General features: G+C 54.6%; 1 protein-coding gene across 4 annotated transcripts in view; it reads left to right on the top strand.

The window, feature by feature from the left end:
• PEBP4 (phosphatidylethanolamine binding protein 4) overlaps nt 1–22,589 on the top strand; it is a 281,375-nt gene that overhangs the window by 247,279 nt on the left and 11,507 nt on the right. For all 4 annotated transcript variants that reach the window (XM_037812870.1, XM_037812868.1, XM_037812869.1 and 1 more), the window contains 2 exons: nt 18,719–18,764; nt 21,190–21,303. In XM_037812870.1, the coding sequence (XP_037668798.1) occupies nt 18,719–18,764; nt 21,190–21,303 (160 nt within the window). The remainder of the gene's footprint in view (nt 1–18,718; nt 18,765–21,189; nt 21,304–22,589) is intronic.

The raw sequence follows: 22,589 nt of genomic DNA, 5'->3' as shown, positions 1-22,589 counted from the left end.
GAAGAGAAGGCATCCTCTTCTTTCCACATCGTGGCCATGTTCCATCATATACTGGCTGACAGGCTTCTCCCTCTTCCCCATAGAGGACTCCTCTCAGGGGGCAGCCCAATTCCCCCGTAGACTTGGAGCCACCAGCACACCAAGCAGCCTAAAAACTGGGGGACCCCCTTCTCTCCAGATGTGAGGACCTCTGCAACCTGCAGAAGCTTGGTGGGAAGGCAAAGCAGTAAAGGCTAATTTATCTCCCTTCCACACACCTCCCTACTCGGGGTGTGTGTGTGTGTGTTTCCCAGTTGCTCAAGTTGACTAAGCAGCTAAGCATTGCATAAGCCAGGGCCCAAGTCCAGGTGAAGACCAGCATCTCCCCCTCCCTCCTCCCAGGCTCGGACAGACATCCCCCCCGATGCCAGGGCCCAAGCCTCTGTGGGAGAGTGCGCACGTGGCCCCGGGCTCCGGCTCGAGAGGGCTCGTGTGCATACACACACTCACACATTCCCTGAGAAAGCCCCTGAGGCCTCTGTGGGGAGGGTTTCCGGGAGACTTTTATGGCAAAAGAGGAAGTCTGGGGCATGGTCAGAACAGCCCAGGCCGGGGAGCAAGCAAACGCCTGCCAGGAGAAGAGCCAGGCCACAGCCCTCCCATTGACTGTGGACATTAACCCTTTTCCTAGTCTCAGGCTGTTCAGTCAGGCAGGATCAGAATGACAAGCAGGGACCCCTAGGTTCCCACTGCTCCCCTCAGGGTCTCCTCCCCCACATAACACACACACACACACACACACACACACACACACACACACACACACACACACACACACACACACACACCCCAACTGCCTGGCTGCTCACATTGGCTAGCCCAGATCCGATCATAGCTGGCTCCTGGCCAAGGAAAGAGATTGCAAGAAATTATCATCACTGTTTTACGGAAGTGGCCACTGAGGACCACAGATCAAATGACTCTGCCCCAGGTCACCCAGCTTCAAGGCTAGACCCCAGGCCACTGGGTCCAGCCACTGGTCCTGGGTCGGAGGCTGAGCAGTAAAATACCTGGGGAAGGAAGAGAGGAAGGGTCTGGGGACCTCCTGGGAGTCCATCATGTGGGACCATTTACAGCTGAGATGTGCAGTACACTCACCACTAGCCTCACGTGGCTATTTAAATGTGAATTAATTAAATAAAATGCAAACACCAGTTCCTCAGCAGCACTAGGTACATAGGACGTGCCCAGCAGCTGCCATACCAGTCAGTGCCGATTTAGAACATTTCCACCATCGCAGGATGTTGTCTGGGACAGCACTGGTCTGGGGGTAGGCAGACGGGAGGCTCAGATGGTCTGAAGAAATCTGTCTCCTTACAGAGGGGCTGAGGGCCCCTGGGAGAAAGGAGAGGGGAAGAAAGTGGAAGAGAGAGCAGGAGAGGAGAGGAGACATGGAAGAAGAGAATAGTGAAGGGAAAGAGACTGGAGACAGGAGAGAGAAGGGAGAGCAGGAAGAGAGCCTGGGATGAGGAAGAAGGGGAGAGGAAGAGCTCTGGCTTTTCCCTATGGCGGCAATTTGGCCAGTGGGCCCTAGTGTGGAGGAGAACAGCCACCCTTCCCCCACCTCCCCATCCCACGGCCGAGCACCTGGCTTAGCAGAGAGATGCCCCCATCCACCCACCATGCTCTTTTCCATTGGGAGGGCAGGTGAACTGGAATAACCCTGAGACCCTTTTTGCAGTTCACTTCAGCAAAAATGTTTCTTGGGGGGTGGGGGGGGTGGTGTCAATCTAATGAAATGCAAATGCTCCTCCTGTCACAAGTTGAGTGCACTTTCCATGCCAGGGACAATACCTTGATTCAATTCAGTAGACACGTAATCCAAGAGTAATCCTTATTGTCACTTTTTCCCACGTTCCTCTAATCAAACGTTTGAGAGACAGCATTGAGCTGGGCAAAGAGCATCATCTACCAAAACAGAAATGCATGGGTTTAATTCAAGCTCTGCTGCCCAATGACTAGGACAAGTCCGTCCCCTCTTCGAGCCTCAGGTTCCCACCCTGAAGGCTGTTGAGATTATTAGGTTTATACAGAACACATGGGCGAAGCAGCACTCAGTATGTTTGAGCCCCTCCCTTCTGCCCCAAATACTGGCTGAGGGTCTTCAACCTGCTTCCGGGTAAGAGCCAGGATAAACAGGGATGAGATGCCCGCAAGGAGCTCACAGAGGAGAGGCAGGAGAGCAAACAGCTGTGCTTCGAGGCAGAGTGAAGGTCAACCCGTTCCAGAGACAAGGAGAGTGTGAGGGGTGCAGTTGGTGGTGTCGCTGGGGGAAGGGCAATTGAGGGAAGATTTGTAGAAGGAAAAAAAAAAATGTGACCTGGACCAGAAAGATAAAGAGAATCAGAGAAGGGCATCAGAGAAGGTGGGGAGAAAACATGAACCAAGTTCATAAAGAACTTCATCAGCTCTTACTGGTCAAGCTAGACAAGGGCCCTGAGGCCCTTGACCTCTAGCCACTTGGCCCCAGACCCTGCTGAATCACCTGGACCACCCTATAGCCTTTCAGGTCTCACTTCACCATCAGTTGCAGATGTCCCCACGGGACCCACAGCTGGTGAGGTGTTGACTCACCCCAGCCCACACTCCTTCAGTCCTTGGGTTCTCTAAGTCCAGGGTTCTCTAAGTCTAGAGGGCACTGAGAAAGTGGCCAGTCCCTGGTCAGACAGCTTTCTGCCCCAGGACTGGGCATGGTCCAAGAGAGAACTGGGAAGCTCTAGACTGGCCTTTCAGTCCACGGTCCTGAACATCCAGGATAACCAGAGAAATCCCAGCCAAGGGGAAAGAAATCATCTCTTTTCTTCAGAATTGGTTCCCTTAACACAGCTCCCTTTGTTATGAGGTGTAGGCAAAAGAATATTGGCCTATGAGTCAGGAGACTTAGCTCATGAGCCAGGCACCTGAATTCCATTCCCAGATCGGCCGCTGATTTGGACATCAATCTTGGGCCAATCACTTAACCTCTCAAGGGCTTGTGTTTCCCATCTGCAAATTGGGGCTGATCATCTCGGCCCTATCTGTCTCCTTGTGAAGGGGAACTAGATGATGCACGGGTGAGAAGGTGCCTGAAATGCCTAAAGAGTGGAGACTGTCAGGCACACGTCTTGGACGGGTGCTGTTGCTAGCCAATGACAGTCGCACCACCTCCGAGATGCACCTGATTGCCCCCACTCTCCCAAATGAAGCATTTAAGACCTGCCTCTGTCCAGTCACTGTCCAGATGTCCCCTTCCTATCCTCGTGCCCTCAGCTGAGAAGCTAAAACTGTGACCCAGAGATAGTGCCTTTCTTGCCCTGCATTGCAAGAGGCCAACTGTTTCCAAGGAAAGGGGAAATGAAAATGGGAGGCTAGTTAGGAGCACAGGGAACCGTATTCTTGGGATCCTCTGGCCCTCTGTTGACCCCAATTATCTGCAGATCACCTGGAGGCAGGGCGGGCCCAGCACCTGGATGGGAACACTGAGGCTGGGCGCTGACTCACGCCTGCGTCTCTTGCCACTGGCAGTCCCTGTCCCGGTGCCCTGTGGCTCCTGTCCAGGATCTGACCAGAAGACCACCGGTAGGCAGGTTCTGAACTCTGGGAACAGCAAATCGGCGCATCTCTCCATCCTTTAGTGGGGGCAGGGGGATCTTGGGAATCCCTCTAATTCCACCCATCCCAGGGCTGGGCCCTGTCTCCCCACCCCAGATGCTACCGGTCACCAAGACTCCCTTCTCCCCCAAGGGCTTTTCCACGGCAAGGGGATTGGATTATTTATTTCCACTACGCATTTTATCCCAAGTGATTTTAGGTTCCCCTGACCAATTTCTACAACCAAAAGGGGGCAGAGGGGGACTCAAAGAACAACCTGAGTCCCTCATTGAGCTACACAACTTGAGTCTTCCATTGAGCTAGTCCTGGGAACACAGGGGCAAGTATCGCTTTAAAAATCCTCCCTGCCTAGCAGGCCACACTGGCTCGCAGCCACGACACCCCGGGCTGTGATCTCACCAAGCTCCAGTAAGCCAAACAGGGTCAGGCTTGGCTAGTCCCTGAGTGGAAGGCCTCCCAAGCAAAACACAGGTGTTGCTGGTGATTCAGCAGGCAAAGCCCCGCCCCCTAGTCTAGTGCTTCTCGGGTGTTGGAGTTGACACAGGGTGATTCCGTGAGCTCCTTATCGCTACCTGGGCAGAGGAAGGGGGCGTGGTGCAGCCAGCGGGTGCTAAGTGCTCTTTCTCTGCCTCCGTGTGTTGGAAGTGTTGACACTGTTCTTAAGAATCAGGGTGTATACATTAACTCCCTTCCCGTCCCCTGCCCAATTCCTAAGGCTTGCCATTTCTGCGTCGACCTAAATTCCTCAGGCTGTTTCAACTAGATAGGGGATGGAGGAGGAAAAGGCAGCCTCCCGCCTCAGGCTCGGGAACCAATTCACCCTCCACCCCAAACAGCTGTGGCCTCCAGCCTCCCGGCCCCAGTCCCCGGGATGCCCTACTGGTTTGGGAATGAGTGAGGATGAAAGGGGCTATATTAAATGAGGGCAGTCATTAGCCTGTTTTATGAGTACACAGATATTCATTACACCCCAACCCCATCATTAGAGGCTGCAGAGAGAGCTCCGGGCCCCCGCTTTACTGTGGTAGAAACTGAGCGGGTTTCTCCACCAAAGGAGCTCTGCGTCCGCTTCCAGCAGGGGGTCCTGCCCAGGAGAAGGTCCAAGGCCTCCACTCCCAGGCCTGACTCTCTCGCAGTCCTTCCATGCTCCTCTGCCCTCCACCCTCCCTTCCGCAGCAGCCAGGCAGCCCAAGGGCAGAGTCCGGAAGCTCGAGGAAGAGGTGATAAGGCCTGGGGCTTCTCAGGGGTAGGAAGTGTAGAATAAAGGGGCATTTCCAGCCCTGGGCACAGCTCTCCTGCCCCCTCCCCTGCAAGCACCACTTCCTGCTTCCTCCTGCCTCCTCCTCTATGTTAGAACCCCTCCCTCGGGTTCCCCGCCAGACTGTAACCCACCCACCCCCAAACTCAGCATATAAATGTTGGCTGAGTTGGCACCAGCCAGGAGGTAGGCCAGGGTGTGTGAATTGGGACAGAAAGCGGGAACTCTCTCGTCACCCCAATTCTTCTTTCCCTGTCTTCTCCCACGGGGCAAATGATCTGATTTGCAGACAGCTTTCTCAAGGCCATAGTCAGGGAGGGAGATTTTTTTTTCTTAACCTCTGAAAAAAATAAATCAACCCTCATCTAGGCAGCGGCCCCTGCATACCTCCTAAATTTTATCCCTTCACAAAAAATCCCAACTAGCAGCCTGTTGAGTCTCCTTCTTGCAAGATGCCCCCTTCCTATCCCCAGAGAGGCAACCACACCACTGTAGGGGAGCCCCCCACAGCAAAGTCCAGCAGGTGCAAGCCCATGTCCCCAAGGCCAACCCTGAGAGCGCCTCCTGCATGGTGGGACTGCAGGCTCAGGGGGCAGAGGAGGGCGGGGCTGGCCCTCCCTCCCATTAGCGCTGGAAGCGCCAGTCCTAATAGGTTGGAGCCCACCCTGCTGGTGCAGGCCATCGAGGCTGAATGGAGCGTGGCCAGACCCCACAGCGAGGAGCAGGGGCTCCAGTGCTGGCAGATTAATCAGCTGCCGTCTGCATTCATTAAAGACCCCTTGCTTGTACACTGCAGCCTCCGACACCAGGACAATTAACTGCTCACAACAAAAAGTTCTGGAGAGAAGTTTGTTTCAGCTCCCTGTGGCATAGCCTAGCATCCTAGAATCCCAGACTCCTGGGTGGAAGGCTCTGGAGCCCAACCCGGTGGGTGGGGGCCTCCCCTGGACTAAACTTCAATGGGCTTTGACTGGAAGGAGGGAGTATGATCCCCAAACTGGGAGGCTTGGGGAGCAAGCAGTGTGGAGGGCCAAGGCTAGGACCCCCTGGTCCCTGTTGAGTCTCTCCTCTGCTGTCACCCCATCCCCTTTCCTCCCATCTCCCCATGCCCCTAGGCAGTGTCACCTGGAATGACTGGGCCCTCCTCAATGTTGTGCAAAGACTCATTTCAACACCCGATGAGAGCGAGTGATGGGCCCCATCAGGGCTGGAAGCCAAGCACCACAAACTACCCTGAACCCAGCTCCCCTGCCTCCTGGAGAGGAAGGCAGCTGGGGTTCCTCTGTACACAAACCTTTCCATCTGGGCCTATGGGGTGAGCTGGGCTCCCTTCCCTGATGGCCACCCATTAAAGGGGCAGTGTAGGTACCCAGGCTCGGCTGGCCTTGCTGGAGAGGGCCATAGATCACCCTTCCTCTCCCCAGGGTTATGTCAGTCCCTGGCACATTCCAGAGATGGATGGGACCAACTATGAGGTCAGGGTGGAGTTTATTAACCTCAGTCTTGGTTGTTTTTTTTCATTGTAATTGCCAAGCTCCCCAGATTGGCATTTGCCTGCCAGGCACTATAAAAAAGCTACACAACAGAAGGAAAGTAGTCCTGGTCCCGACTGATGATTGCCCAGCCCCGGACCCCGAGAGAGCCCTGGTGGGCCCACATTCACTGCCCCCTTGGCCCAGACAAATGGACGTGGCTTGACCCAGGCAGGCAGGGACAGAGGGCAAGTGAAGGCCCTGGCATGGCTGAGGAACGAGAGGGCAGCATGGCAGCTGGCCAGGGAGAGCAACTTTGCTGGGGCATCTCTAAGGAGGGAAAGGGGAAGGAGTCCCTTGGCTACAGGCCTCCTACTGGGACCAGGGCCCCCTCGAGCAGATGCCAGCCTGCAAACCAGGGCCTCCCCACACACCCTCCTCTGCTCTGCAGGCAACAAGGAAGAGTAACCACTCTCTTGCCTCCTCCTTCTTGTCTTTTTCTCAGACCCCTGAGGTCCTTGAACCCCTGGGGAGCAAGCGTTCCCCCTTCTCAAATCAGGAGATCTGGAAATAGGAAGCCCCAATGGGTCTATCGAGACCACACCTCTCCCCCCATGGCACCACCCAACCGTGCACCCAGGTGTGGCCAGCAGGACCCACCAGTGGAAGGGGCCCTCCCACCCACCTCCCTGTCTCCCCCCAGGGATTCTTCCATCCCCACCTGGCACCACAACCCCCCAGCAACTCAGAGCAGCAAATGATGCCAAGAGAGCCACTGGCAGGGGCTGCCCTTCCCGGCTGTAAGCGGGAGGCAAAGGGAAGGAGAGGTGCACACCGGGCCTCTAGTCTCCCCGGCGCGGCAGAGCTCCTGCCCCGTCTGGCTTCCCCCCTCCTCTGACCTCCCAGGAATCCAAGCAGCCCCAACAATCCGACCTGACGGCTGGGCCGCCTCGGGGCCTAAAGGTCAACCGGGGCCTTCCTGGGGTAGGGTGTGCCAAGGGGTCTCCAGAGACAGGGAAGGAGCTGGGTGAAAGGGGCATCATCAGGGACAGCACTCAGATGGTGACGCCAGGGAACCCGGCCCCGAAGGCCCTGGGAGAGGCACTCTGGGCAGCGCTTCCCACACTTTAACGTGTTTGTGAATCTAGTGGGCTCTTGTTAAAAGGGGGCCTGAGATTCTGCATTTCTAACAGGCTCCCAGGTGATGTTGATGCTGTGGATCTGAGGACCACATTTTGAGAAGCCAGGGACTAGGGGACTCACTCTGGGTCCCGCTGAAAAGAGCAAGATGTGATTTGAATGGCACAGGTTGTTTCTGCTGTTGTCATACTTTCTAATGAGCACAGGGTTTCACAGACCCTCCAATCTTGGCAGCATCTTTTCTTGCCCCAAATACCTGAACCCACAGCTTTCTTCCAGAGAGTCCTCCCCTAGTCCTTACCTTCCTTCTTACTTTCTTTTCTACCTTCCTTCTCTTCACAAGGCAGCCCCAGGCCAACGGCCCAGACTCTGCTGATCTGGGAACTTCCGTGGGGAGAGAGGAAGGAGGTTCAAAAGTGTGGACCATGCTTTATCTCCCCGCCCAGAGCTGAGCATGGAAGCCTAAAACAGAGAAAGGAGGGAGACTAAGCAGAGAGAACAGTACCGGGGAATCTGACCCCCACCCTCTGCTACCAGCGTCCCTAAGAGGGGCCACAGTAGAGGTGGGTGATTGTTAGGCTCCCTCTCCCCACCCCATCCGCAGCCCAGCCTTTGTGGTGGGGGGTGGGGAGTGTCTCCAGGACCACCCAATAAACAATTGGCTTTTCCCTGGTGTCACTGGAGAGCAGGGAAGGTCAGGGTGGGGGGCTGCCTGAAAACAGGGGAGTTAGGGGAGTAGCCGGGAGCTGGAAGAAACGGCTGAGCTAAGCTGCTCTAAGAATCCTCCAGAGGTGCTTGTGAAGGCTGTCGCTCTCCCACAGGACCCGGGGAGCACCCCATGTAGCTCTCCCAGCCACCCTATGAGCCCGGGAGCATGGGGTCCCAGACACCAGAACCCCCTGCTCACCCCCAAGCCTTGGGGGCCCATTCCGCAGGCCAGGTGGGAGCTAGGGGGCCGCTGAGCCACCTCTGGCCAGCCGGAGTTGGGAGGCAGAAGTCTGGGGGAAGGTAGCCTCCTCCCAGCTTATCTGGCCCTTCCCAGTTTCTCCTCGCTTCCCTCCTGGCTAGGCAGCAGCCACCTAGCCAGAAAGACTGGATTCTGGAGAGAGAGATGGAGGGTGATAAGAACCAGGGCTGAGGAGTCGGTCCTGCAGCTCCCTCCTGGCGGCCGGGGCTGCAGTTTCCCAAGCCCTGTCTGTTCTGGAGATTGGCTGCACTGGTTTCCTAATTGTTCTGCGGCTGCCTGGAGAGCAGAGGGACCTATAGCCTCCTACCTACAGCCACGGGGATGAGGGCAGGGCCAGGGGACACTCCCCCCACCGCCACCACCTCTGCCTCCTGATTAACTAGGCTCGGTTCTTCTACCTTCTGCCCCACCTTCTCTCCCATCCTCCCTTTCTTCTGACTTTCAGACTCTAAGTGGGTAACAGACCAGCCCCCTTCTTATTCACAGACCTCAGTCCTAATCAGTCATCTGTTTGTCCTGGTCCCCTGCCAGAAGGCTGGAAATTCCCACACCCACTTTTCCTAACGCCGCAGTCCAAGCCTTAGCCTCTCCACACACACACACACACACACACACACACACTTCCCAAATGCCCCTTTCCTCTGGGTCTCCCCATCATGCTCAGTCCCTGACATACCCACAAGTGCAGAGGCCGCCTGGGAAACAGAGGGGGTGTGTGCGAACAGGTGTGTGTGCACATGTGTGTGTGTGTGACTCATGGGTCTCCCCTTCGCTTGACTCTCCCTCCAGCTACTCTCCGGCCCTCTTGGACCTGGCCTGAGACTGACCCGCAAACCTCCTTAGTCTCCTTCCCTTCCTGCTCTGTCAAGAAACTCAGCCCCTCCCCAGCCCCAGCTCCTCCTGCCTCACGCCCCGCTGCTCCCGTTGGTTGCCACCAGTTTGGAAAAAGTCCGGCCACTGTTTTGCTTCCTTTGCTCCCATCACCCAGCTGTTTCTGGCCAAGTTGCCACCTAACAGTAGAGCCAGAGGTGGGCCCCCCCCCAAGCCCCCTCCTCCTTGGACACCAGCTAAAGGGGGTCTGGCTCAAACGGTTCTCCTTCTCCCCACCCTCCCTCCGTGCCTCTGTCAGGGTCTGTCCCTCACTCTGTTGCTGTGCCTCTCCGTGCCTGTGAGTGAGGGTGTGTGTTCGTGTGTGTGCTTGTGTGTCTCCCTGGGATAGAAGAAAAGAGAAGGGGGCAACGAGTGAGCAGAAGAAGGAGGCTGAGCTCAGATGGTGTCCTTAAGAGACATTAATGCCCCTCATCAAGGCATATTAATAAACATTATGTGCCACTTGCTCCGTGCACCCTTGGTGAGTGCAGACCCAGCAGGACGGGCCCCACGTTCACAGCCGAGTAACCGCCAAGCCCACAGCGGAGCCATTAGCCTCATGAGGCTGACCCTGCCAGGAGCCTTCTTGGGCCTGTCACAGTGAAACAGCCTGTAGGATGGGTCCTGAGGCCTCGGGGGGCAGAGGAGCAGCCCCCCAGCCTCCCCCTTGCCCCAGCTCCCCCCACCCTGTCCCCTCCCCATGCATCCACCGAGCCCCTCTCCTTCTCCCACTAAGGAAGCCTTCATTCCAGAGAGCAGACGACGGGCGGGGGCACAGTGCGTACCCCTACCCTCGGCTGGCACTGTGAGACTCTAGAACAGCCCATTTCCGAATTTTATCTTCACAACAGCTCTGTGAGGAAACTAGGGCAGGTGGCAGCAGCAGCGCCAGTTCATAGGTGAGGAAACCGAGGTGCCAAGAGATTAATGTCCTGCTCAAAGTGGCCGAGCTCGTCGGTAATGATGTTGGATACCAGCCCAAGAACTCGGGGTTCGCAGCAGTGTCGCTGCCTTTAACCGGACGGCGCCTTGTCCCCAGTTCTGTGGCTGCTAGAAACCGGGGTGCAAAGCACAACTCCCTAGGCCTGGCAGCAAAGCCTTGGCCCTCAGAGTGGTGGGTTTCCTGGGGGCCACTGTGCCTGAGTGGGGAATGTTCTGGAACTCAGTGACCAGAGTGAGCTAACTCGTGGAAAGAGCCTGGCCAAACGCCTGCCACCTTGTAGACGCACCACGAGAGCTGGCGCCCTTTTCTTTGTGTTGTGACCATGACATAAGTCTTAAACTCTTGGCCCCTCAGGAGGTTTGAGCAGGTGGACTGGCCCGTTCCTTTCATTTGTTCTCAAGCCTTGCAGTCTGGTGCTCTAGTGGAGTGCAAAATTGGTGTTCACTGTGATGACCACAATGGCGTTGAAAATGACATAAGATATTCTCCCCATGTAGTCTGTTTAAGAAGACAAGAGCTAGTGTTTTGATAAGATGGCTATCCAAAATACTTAAGATGAAAGGAGTTTGGGAGCTAAAAATATAAGATTCAAGATATCAGGGGATGTACTTGTGAAGATTATCCAATTCCCTACATCTTCCCAGATAAACGAGGCGTTCCAGCAACCTGTTGTTGCTGGAACAAACCCTTTGGCTTTTGTTCCATGTATCTAGGAATGGCAGGCTTTAAACTGATGCCAAGGCATATATAATAAATACAGTATATCAATTCATGATATTTGTTTTCAACCTATCTTGATACTTCTTGTCTATTTCTAAGAGAAACAGGTTTAATAAGAACACACATTGTGTTGTTTATTTCTGTTTTTCCTTCACCCTTGTCCTAAGCCTACCCCTGAGCTGCATCCAGGGAACAGGTAATCCCAAGGCAGGCAAAGGTCAAAGAGGGGTGGGCCTGCGATCTCCTGTGATTGAAACCCCTCTTTGAGCTTTAGGGACTGAAAATAACTCGGGCAAGTTTCTCCAGGCAGGAGGCCCCCAAGGGCAGAGTACTGGAGGCTCAAAGCAGGCCTCTGTCTGACAAGACACTTTGGGACCCAAATACAAGAAGGAAGCCCCCATGTTCTCAGGGCAGTTATTTATACAGGGTATGATTCAGGAGTTTTTTGTTTTTGTTTTTGCTTTTTTTCTAGTGCTTTCTGTGTCTTAAATTTTTTCTGCAATGAACAAATATTACTTTCATGACCTGAAAAAAAAATTTTGTAGGTTTACTTTTTATAAAAGGGGGGCATTTGGGTTTAAGGGTCCCAGACTCACGTGTATCCTGTTCTGACCTGCAGATGGGCAGTGGTCCAAAGCCTGGCAGCCCCCAGATTTTCTCAGCTAGGGAGGCAGCCCTCCCAGCCTGCTCCAATGCCCCTCCTGGGACACATTTGCTGAACATTTGAAAAACAGAAAAAGCTTTGCCTAGGGTCTGTAGACCCAAGATTTATGTTGCTCATAGCTTTGATTCTCGGAAAGCACAGGCATCACCTATCAGTCCTTTCAAGCCTAACTCCTGCCTGCATTTCCAACCTTATCTCACGCCTCCTCCAGATGCACATGCTTGGCTCTGGTTTCAGCAGACAGCTAAGTCAATTGAAATCCTTTTTTAAATCTCACTTACACAAATATACATTGACTATTACATAGTTTCCTCAACTTATGCTGCCCATCCCCTCCCCTAACTTGTCCATTGGAAAACTGAAAAACTCCTACACATCCCTCAAGGCCCAGGTATAGTATAGTCTCCTTTCAATAGCTTTCCCTGATCACCACCCCCAAGCAGCTACATCTTCCTTCGTCTCTGTTCTCCATCATCTCACACAGACCTCGATTACTTAGGCCTCTGGTACAGTTATTTCTTTGTTGGTTTATCTGCCCCCCTAGAGCATGAGCTCCTCCATACCATGAACTATGTCATGTTTATAGCACAGTCTTTCATTCATTCTTTCATTCATTAATTCATTTATCTACCTGTCTACCCAGCCATCATTCCTCATTGCCAACTCAGTGCTAGGTACATCACACACAGGTGCAAGACAGTGTGACTTACTCGGGAACCACATGACCACCCACATGGTCTGGAACAAAGGGTCTGGACAGCCTGTACTTTCCAAGCTGCAGACAACCATGACCTTGGCCTTGGGAAATCCTGATTCATAACAATGTATCATGGAGTGTGGCAAAGCTCTGGGTGAAGTTCTTCCCATCCTGGGCAATTACTTGATCCAAGAAGTAAATCATTCCCTCTCAGCCACACCTACCCCACCCTATCAGGACACCCAGGAAAGTAACTAGCTCCAGATTTGAAGCCAAACTAGGAATCAAAATTCAGAGACACTGTTGCCAATCTCTACCAAGATACTAGGATCTGCCCATCAGCTGGCATATTCTAAAGATGACATTTACCATGCTGTGCCCACTACCCATGAAGGTGCCAGGAAAAGGTCTGCCTATCAGGTCCTTGACGTTGACACCTCTGGAGGGAAACTAGTGCACAAAATAATTGGCCATCCTGCACCCTGGAGCCCAGAAGCACTAAAGGGCTCAGGTCTGTGCTCCTTTCTTACCACTTCCCACAGACCTCATTCCACCACCTCAGGGCTGTCCCTCCTTTCTCCAGCCCCAGGGTGAAAGAGCAGGCCATAGGGTTAATTGACTTGCAGCCTTCCCCTTTGAGCAGGCACCAGTCCCCCCAGCTGGGTCTTCTCTAGGCTGGCATTGGGAGGCCTGGCAGCCGCAGCTCCTGGGGAGCTCAGAGCCTGGGAGCTGTCAGTCACCTTCCACTCACTTACCCTCTGTTAATTGCAGAATACACAGATTGCTGGGTAGCACTTTCCAATCCTGTGCCTTTTCCTGGATCCTTTGCCACTTGGCAGCCTGCAGGCAGCTGTGCAAAACAGCAAGGAGCTTTCCTGTTTAGTGCCAGTGTCAGAAAGCTCAGAACTCTGTTGCAATTTTCCCTTTTTCCCATTGTCCCCTCAAGTGCTCTGTTTTGCTCATTTCTCTCTCCCCACTCCTTACCTTCCAGACACATTTCTATAGCTGCCTTGTCAAATTAGAGACTCTTCTGATGCCCCGTACACACACATACATACACACACACACACACACAGATCAAAAAGTGAAACTCCCCACTTTGACTGGGGGTGGCAGCCAGGAAGGAGAAGTGATGGATTCCTCCCATCCAAATGGGAAGAGGTGGGTGAGGAGATTAAATCATCTTGCACGCTCTGGGGGAAATGTGCTGCTGACCCTCTGCTCCAGGGGTCAGCCAGCCTGAGTACCTGGGGCCTTCCCAGCCGCCCAGGTGGGCGGGTAGTTGGCTATAGGTAATTGAAGGGGAATGAAGAAACTCACCAGCCTCCCTGCCAGGACCATGACCGAGCCAGGCCCCTACCCCACCCACCAGATCTCACAAACCAAATCTAGACATTGAGTCTTGAAGAGCCCTTACCAAAGGGGTCCCCTCAGGTAAGACCCTCAGTTCTATGAAGAGGTCTCATGAAATATAGCCGACTGCCCCCGTTCCCCCATGGGGACAATAAACAAAGGATAGAGGTGATTTTCATCTTCTTGGCTCATCCGTCTGCAATTTTTCCAAGGGCTTAATATGTCAGGAACCAATTCTGTCTAGGAACTCTGAGGCCTGGCCCGGGATGGCAGAAAGGCCCAGGTACAGGTGGCAGCACGGTGATCCCATCAGAAGAACCCAGGAAGAGGAGCCAGGGCCACAGAATCCTGGTCTCAGCATTGTGGTCAGTTACCCGTGACAGCATCACCAAAGCCCTTCCTCACCAACTCCTTCATTCAGCGGATGTCTATTTGACACCTACTGTCTTAGATTAGCTTCCCCCAAAAGCAGAGCCGAGACAAGAATTCTAGTACAAGTAGTTTATTTTCAAGCTGACAAAAGGAAACACCGTTAAGTGAATGGGTAACTGAGACCAGAAAGACAAGGTAACAAGTAAAGCATTCGTTATCAAACAAGTTCCACTGGGGTTGCCTTGAGTCAGCACAAAATATTAGGCTGTCAGAGTCATCCCGGCCAAGGGGCAAGGAGCTGGAGCATGGGCACACCGATTCCCATCAGTCCTGGGTTAGGGACTGTTGCCAGGGGGTGTCAACACCCCTGCACTCCCACCTACTGCACAGGTGACAAAGCAGGCTCTGGGGTCAAGGAAGGTCCTGAGACCCAGAGCAGCAGGTTGGAAGTGGAGCCGCTGTGCACTGAATTAGTGAGGGTGAGGGGGCGAGGGGGCAGAGCACTGACAAGGTCAACTACCCCTACTGTGGGCAAGGCATCCTAACAGGCTGCAGAGACGGACAGGAGGCAGTCCCTGCCCTGTGGAAGCTGACGTACTGGTAGACACGCCTCTCTTTGATTTCCCCAGTCAAATGGGGACAATGATCCCTGCCCTTGCCATGGATGGATTGTTGTGAGGTCAATTCAGTTGGACAGTGCTCTGGGGAATAAATGCTAAAGCTCCTTACGGATGTAAAATAAGAGCGGAAGGGCAGATCCCTGGCCTCCAGCACTGTACTCTTCACTTAACCTGAGACGATCAATCAGAACAAGTCTGGAAAAACAGTCGGCATCACCCTGGTCCAGGAACAGGGTTGCCTTGCTGCTCGGTCCAGCCCCAACTTTTCCTAAGAATCTCATGTGCCAGCCTGGTTTGACAGAGAAGCAAGCGACTCTGAGAAGGTGGAAAGGAAATCTCATGTTCTGTAACCTAAAACTTCCTTCAACTCGTCCATGGGGTAGAGCTCCTTCTCTGCGATCAGAATAATTTGTACCCATCACCTGCACTTATCCAGTACCCTAAACACACACGCGCATGTGTGTATACACTGGGTATCAGAGTCTAAGTAAAAAGAGAGACTGTTCTTACATCCTGAGTGTTTGAGGGTCCTACTGGGAAAATTTTCCACCTCCCCTTCCCCACCCCTTCCCCACCCCTTGCTAGATAGATGATGGCTATCGGACTCCCCATTTCCAGAAGATGCTGATAAGAAAAAGTGTTTCTTTCCCAAGGCCCTCCAGTTCCCGATGCTCAGGAGGGCCCCTACTGTGTGAGAACGTCCTCCTAGGCTCACCACCCAGACCCCTCGGGTGCTCCTGGCCTGACATCCCAAGATCCTGAAAGCCTGTGCATTCCAGTGTTCTCGAGGATCAGAAACCTATTCCTATGCTGTTTGTAATTTCTGTAATTATTTCCCTTTTTAAACCTTAGCATTTAGACAAGTTCCTTTGGAAAATGTCAGCCTGTCTCAGCTATATAGTAAGAGAAAGGAGGTTTGGTCTAAGCCGGGGCCCCATCTTGAAGAGGAGCAAGCACACCTGGGTGGGGGAGGGGGTTGCTCTGGGCAGGTGGAGGCAGCCGGGTCAGAGGGGGAAGGGCTGGGGTGTGGATGAGCTCTCAGCAGTCCCTCCCCTCCTGCGGGTTCTCCTCCCAGAGCTCGTCTCTGCTCATGCCTGACAGGTGTGGGGTCAGTCACTCCTCAGGTGCTGGGGTCAGCCCCACACCCCCACCCCCACCTCCGCCTCAGGCAGCCCCTGTGTTCAGGCTGTGCTCAGATCAGTAGACTTGCCTAACAACTCCTCTGCCCTCCTGAAACTCCCCTGAATTTCCTCCAACTTTCTAGGGTGGCCATGTGCTAAGCACGCTATTCTAAACCTTAAAGATATTTGGGGAAGAGCCGATGTTTTCGCATGGGGAGGGGGAGATGGCCATTTCCCCTGCAGCCCCGGGCCTCCAGGGAACATGTGTGTTTCACAGCAGCCTTCTGAAGACATCCGCCTCCCAGAGGAATGAGGGATTGTCATGCTGTTATAGGGAAAGCCCCTTCCTCCTTGACCCTTCTGTCACCCTCCCACTCTCTCTCATTCAGCTCTGCTCAAGTAGCTGGACCTCTTTGGGGCACAATTTTCTCACCTTTTGAATTTAGTTTTCTAAGGCCTCCATCAAGTGTCTGATACATTTTAGCATCCCACCCCACCCCACCCCACCCCACACCCCACACCCCACACCCCACACCCCACACGACAGGCCAAGGAGAGAAAATTCACGGCCGCAGGGAGCTTAGCGGATCCTTGACCTAACCCACCAAGTAACAGTCACCTGAAGTGGGACCAATCCTGACCGCATAGTATGTGGGGACCTTTCTGCTCTTCCTTCCAGCAAGGACCAGCGCCCCTGCATGTGCCCAGCTCCGGACCCCATCGGTGTCCCCTGCTGACAGGCCCCCAGCAGCTGCCAGGCAGGCAGGAGGGGCCGGGTGGCTCTACTCAGCGAATCCAGCCCAAGGGCTTGCGTGCACCTCTGCCAAGTTGGCCCCGGCTGCTGAGAAAAGGCTCCCCAGAGTGAAAGGGTGGGGAAGGAATCAGACTTTCCACACTGCGCGGGACAAACTAACTCCCTGACCTCCCTGGCCCCGGCCCCCGCCCTCATGCCATCCCTGCATCCGCACACAGCAGAGAGGCCTGTTCATCGCTCTGGGTGGGACCCAAGCCTGTGGGGAATTGGGAAAAAAAAAAATCAGCCAGCTTAGGTTGCTATTGTTTTGCCTAAACAAACGCTGGCTAGGCTGGCTGGGAAAGGAATGAGGGGGCGGCTGGGGAACGGGGAGCAAGGCGGGCTGGGCTGGGCTGGGCTTTCCTGGGCTCAGCCCCCAGATCTCAGGCTCTGCTAGGGCCGGCGAGGAGCTATTTTGGGACAGTGGCTGCGGGCGGCAGGTCCTTACCTCCTCTGCTGGGAGAGACTGACTTCAAGGGAGCAGGACAGCTGGCAGGGGAGGAGGTAGCGTCACACCTGTACACGCCCTGCCTCCGTCCCGGTGTCCCCGCGTCCCAGGCCCCGGCCGCACCTGGGCCTCATGCCAGCCTGGGATGATGCGAGGCCCAACGTCGGGGGAGTCCGTGGACTGTGCTGAGAGAGGGGCCAAGCGGAGCTCAAGTACACACCACTAGGTCCGGGGGACCGAACTTGAAGTCTGCCTGGAGGTTCCCGAGCAGAAAAGATGGCGGTGGAAGGGTGCAAGGGTACAGTTAATGGAAAAGATCTCCCCTGGGATGAGATGAAGAGATCAAAGTGGGAAGGGGCTTGTGGTGGCAGGTCCACCTTTCTACATCTCCTGCCTCTTCTCTCACCAAAGACACCCCAGGCCTATGGGGAGGAGCCTGGGGGAGAGAGGGGTGCCCTGGCAAAGGAGGCTCGGAGTGAGAACAGCAGGTGGGCAAGCCGCAGCCTAAGGGGACATCACGATAGGTTCTGGAATGAGGAAATGGGCCTTTAGTTTTGTAAGAAGCAAGCAAGAGCTTGGCTCACTTTGGAATTTGTGAAGATTCTCTAGCAAGAACGGAGGTGAACTCTCACCTCCCCCTACCCCCACTTTCCTGCAACCCCTCAAGCTGGGGCCCCAACCCCCCTCTACCACTAAGAGCACCCAGAAACCAGCACCTCTGCGAGGTTGCAGGGGCAGCGGCTGGACTAAGAAGGGCTTGGTGGAAAGGCGGCCAGGGCACAGTTAGGTGTTGGCAGAATCAGTTAAGAGCCACGCTAATCACCATCATTAAGGCTATAAAATCCCACACTTAGGGGCCGCAGGGCTCCCTGGCATGTCCCGGGGCTCCAAGCCGTGGCCCAGACCCAGGGGCCCAGCCCCGATCCCTTTCATCTGAGCATCTCCCGATCCGGCACAAACAATAATTAGCACCCGCCCCCGGGATCACCTCATTATCCCACAGACACTAAGTGGAGAGAAGGGAGGGGAAGGAGGGGAAAGAGGGAAACTGAGGCTGTCCCAGAAGCCAAAGAATCCGCCTGTGGGTTGTGGGCTGAGTCAACTCAAGCCTGGGAAAGAAGCTTCCTCAGAGCCAGCCTCCTCCTGCCTTTCCTTTCCCTTCTGGCTGCTCTGCTAACCATTGGCCCCATGTTCTGAAGGCTCCAGAGAAAGTGGAGTCCTCCCTCCTGAGAGGCCGGGCTGGCTCACCGAGCCTCTGAGACCTGCCAGCCGCTCCCCTGTATCTGACCAGGTCCCCAGATCGGGATTTGTGTCCTGGGCCCAGTTGCCGGCTGCAGCTGGTGAGCCTGTGGTGGTCCTTCAGGAAATGTCCTCTCGGGATTCCCCAGAGGTCAGGTGAGCCATCCCTCACCTCTGGGCCATCCTCAGGGGTGTCCGTGTCTCTGCCCAGGTTCCCTGAGCCACCCACGCCACACTCCCCCAGCCCCATTCTAGCAGCATCTCCCAGGAGCAGCCGTACATCTGCCTCCTCTTCCTCCTACTCCTTAGGGGAGACAGACCACCCATCAGAAACCACCAGACTAAGGGGAAGTAGCTTAGGCCCCCTGCTGCCCGGGAGTTACTCACACCCATGTCTGTCTCTTATTGCAGGGCACTGATATGAAGAAAGGGAAGATTCAGGGCCAGGTGTTGACAGGTGAGTTGGACCCCCCCACCCCACACCCCCTTCCCCAGTCAAGGTTGGAGCCACATGTGCCCCCAGCCAGGGCAACGGTGCCAAGCACGAGAACTACAGTGATAGAAGTTACTGATGATTTGTCCCCTTTCCTGACCACCAATACTGTGCGATGCCTTGACCCAAGCATTTACTTGTATTGCCCAATACAGTCTGTACAGCTGCCCTCTAAGGTAGTTGCAATCAATATCTCCATTTTAAAGAGAATGAAATGGAAATGCAGGCTGAGTCGCCCCGGGACTCAGCAGCAAGGGGCGGGCCAGCAGTGAAACACAGGTGGTCTGACTAGAGCTGGGCCCTAACTCCGAGCAGAGCCAGGAGGCTGTGTGATGTGTGGGGCCAGGGGCATCACTTCCTCTCCTCCCCCTACCTGTCTACTCACCCACGTCCAGCCCCACGAGATGGTTGCACAGCCCTCCCTTTTCTCAGATGCCTTCTTCTTCTCTCCCCCGTCCTCACCAGCTCCCCTCCCTCTCAGATCCCCACCCCGAGAGGAAGCCCTCAACTCCAGGTAATGACGCCCTAGGGGCTTTGGAGCCAGAAGGGCCTGGATTCAAACCCCAGCACCATCACTCACTGTCTGCCTGGCTGAACCTCTCAGAGCCTCAGTGTCCTCATCTACATCAAGTGGAGAGAATACCCACCTTGCCAGGTTGTGGTGAGGCTCAATGAGAAGTTGTCAGGGAAAGCACTTGGCCCAGTGCCTGGCCCAGAGAAGACACTGAGCACGTGGGGTGCACCCCTTCCCTTCCCTCCTCAGCCCTCCCAGCCCTACTCTTAGAGGGAGATTTCTTCAGTACAGTCCTGGGGACGGTGGTTAAGTCTCCATCTCCCCTGAGGGCAAACTCCCAATCGTATAGTTCCAGGGAGTTCTAAACTCAGACTTATCCACACAGGACCGCAGTTACCCATCTGTAGGCAGCGTGGAACATCTCATCCTTAAGTGCATTCCCCAGCCTGCCCACTCCCCAGCCCAGTCCAGCTGCCCTCCACACACCCGTGCACACCAAGAGACACCCCAACACCTGCCTATGCTCAGAAGGCTTTCTCAGCACTGATGGTGTTTGTGGGAAACACTGATTTACCTGCGTTTGCACACACATGACGGACTCCCTCAAAAAAGCAGCCTCCGAGCACATGCATATCGGGTCTTCCTATACACGCCTGTGCCCCCAGACCCCAGCTGCACCGATTTGCACGGCTCCCAGCACACCCTGCACAGTTCTCTCTCTGAGCACACACACATATAGGATCTACAATCCAAAAACGTAAGGAAAGATGAATAGTCAGGAATTCCCCGGGCTGTTGGCGGGCTGGGGGCCCTGGGGATCGGAAGGACACATGAGGAACACTTCCCACGGCCTGGAACAGCCAGTTGCTTTTTTGTTTAATCATCAGAAGAGGAGAGGGAGAGGGCCATAAAGGACCCAAACCCACTCCCACCAGCATCTCGTTGCAAACACTCAGTCCTCACCCGCCCCCAAGATTCTTGGCTCCGGCCTGACTCCGCTCCTTGGAAAGGGAGATGAAGAGGGGGAAGGGGAATGGGAGGTGGCACAACATTCTTTGAAATAGAGCCAGCTTGAGAAGCCCAGTCATGGCTGGCAAAACCTTGGGGTCCCACATGGGCTTGGGGGAGGGATAAGGAATGTCCCCAGCCCACTCTTCCCACTGGAAAAGATCTGCCTCCTAGACAGAGAGCCAAGAAGAGGGAGATCACCCTTCTCCTCCGGAAGAGCCTGAGTGGGCTCCCCATTGCCCCAAGCACCCAGATCCTACAGCTTCCATCATCAAACCTTTGAACCGAGTCCCACCCACCCCCATAACCACTTCCAGATCCTCTGGACCCAGCCAAGAAATTGGCTTCTTTGGGGATTGAGTTCATAAAGAAATGCTGAAAAAAATAAATAAAAACACCCTGCCAAACACACTCGCATGGACACACAGAGGAAGATGGGTTTCTCTTGAGGCAAAAAATTCATCAGGGTAGCCTAAAGCAAAAAAGAGAACAGACCCAACACCCATGGCCCAGAAAGTCCTAGGAGCCACGCCAGCTCCAAAGACCTTCAAGCCAGCCTGGAGTGTTTCCTCCCGGACCGATCCCACCACCACTACCACCACCAAAAAAATATAAACATGCATTTCTTAAATGAAGAGACTGAAGATGGGATCCTGCCAAATATAAATCTTTTTTTTTTTTCAAATATAAATCTTAATTGTTTGCAATGGGTGAACCCTCCTTTGGGGCCCCCGGAGGGTCAGCAGGGAACCGTGGAAAGACAGAATCCAGAATCCACACTTTTTCCCCTACTTAGAGCAGCCAGGGGGACCTGCCCTAGGTTGGTACAGGATGGAACAGCCAACACTCTCCTTTTCCACCCCACAGCCTACCAGCCTCCCTCTCCTCCAGCGCACACTGGCTTCCATCGGTACCAGTTCTTCGTCTACCTTCAGGAAGAAAGGACCATCTCTCTCCTTCCCAAAGAAAACAGAAACCGAGGTAAGACATTCCCATCCTTCATACTGCAACTGAGTGGAATTCTGGGGTGGAATGGGATGCATATGGGACCTTGACTCCCCGGGATCACAGGGTGGTGTCTCTTGAGAGTGAAATGGAATGGCGGGGGGCGGGGGGGAGGTATCCCAGAGATGTGGGCATCTTATGTGGTCTCTCCAGAGAAGTAAGTTCCACAGACCAAGATGATGACTTCAGTGGGGTGGGTTGGTATATAAGTCAGGGTCTCAAAGGAAACAACTGGAGCCAGGGAGGGACGTGCATCCTCAGACGGCATGTGCAGGCAGCTACCACCCCCCCCAACACCGCTGCGGGTAATTGTACCCTATAATTGAGTCTGATCTGGGCAAGAGGGCCCTGGAATGCCACTCTGCCAGTCTGTCTGCATTGACTGCTAATTGCTGTCTGCCAGTGCCATCTCCTAGTACCATTCCCTGCTCACCAGTGGGGCAAAGACTTCCCCAGCTACATCCCCTCCACTAGCTTCTCTGAGCAGCCCCCCTCAGACTCTGGAGAGGACCCCCTGCCCAGAGCTTCCTAATGGCTAATCCAGCCCACGTGGCCTCAGCCCTCCTGCCACCAGGGCCAGGGAGCAGAAGGAGCTGTAGACACCTGGCCACTCACTGGGAGGCCACGGGTGACTCACCTGACCCTGTGTGAGCCACACCCCTTCTCTGAGCCTTTGCTTTCTCTTCAGGAACATGGGAAATAAAGTAATCTCTGTGTACTCTCTCACCTCCCTAATTTTAAGAAGGGAAGATAATGTAGAAAGAGCAAATCACAACTTGAGAGTACAAAGGGCACGTCCCCCTGGTTGGCAGGAGGGTGAGTAGGTGGGTGGGTGCCATCAAACATTTCCTCTTACCCAGTGACCCCGACCAACCTCCACCCACTCGGAAGCCAGCGATGGTATTGTTACAACCCCTGATGCCCGAGGCCCCAGATGAGAGGAGTGTGGAGCCCAAAAGGGCCCTGGTTGAGTGACAGAGACCTTCAGGCTGTGGGCTGAGTGGGAGCCGCCAACCACAGGGCTCCATGCCACCCTGGAAGCGGAGTTGGCACAACCCTCCCACTGGTGAACCCTGCCCAGGTGCCCGCAGCACCCAGCACCTTTCCAATCCATAATTCTATTTAAAAGGCTTTGCCAAAAATATGCTCTGAAGTTTGGGTAGAAAGAGAGAAGGAAGAAAAAAATATGAGTTCCTGGGCCAAGGTCTATGTCTCCAGCACCCTGGGTACCGTTCCCACCCAGGACATCATGGAGCATCTTC

Source organism: Choloepus didactylus, chromosome 20 (genome assembly GCF_015220235.1).
Source record: "Choloepus didactylus isolate mChoDid1 chromosome 20, mChoDid1.pri, whole genome shotgun sequence".
NCBI classification, from domain to species: domain Eukaryota; kingdom Metazoa; phylum Chordata; class Mammalia; order Pilosa; family Megalonychidae; genus Choloepus; species Choloepus didactylus.
Note: the sequence above shows the minus strand (reverse complement) of the source record. Positions and strands in the feature narration are given on the sequence as shown.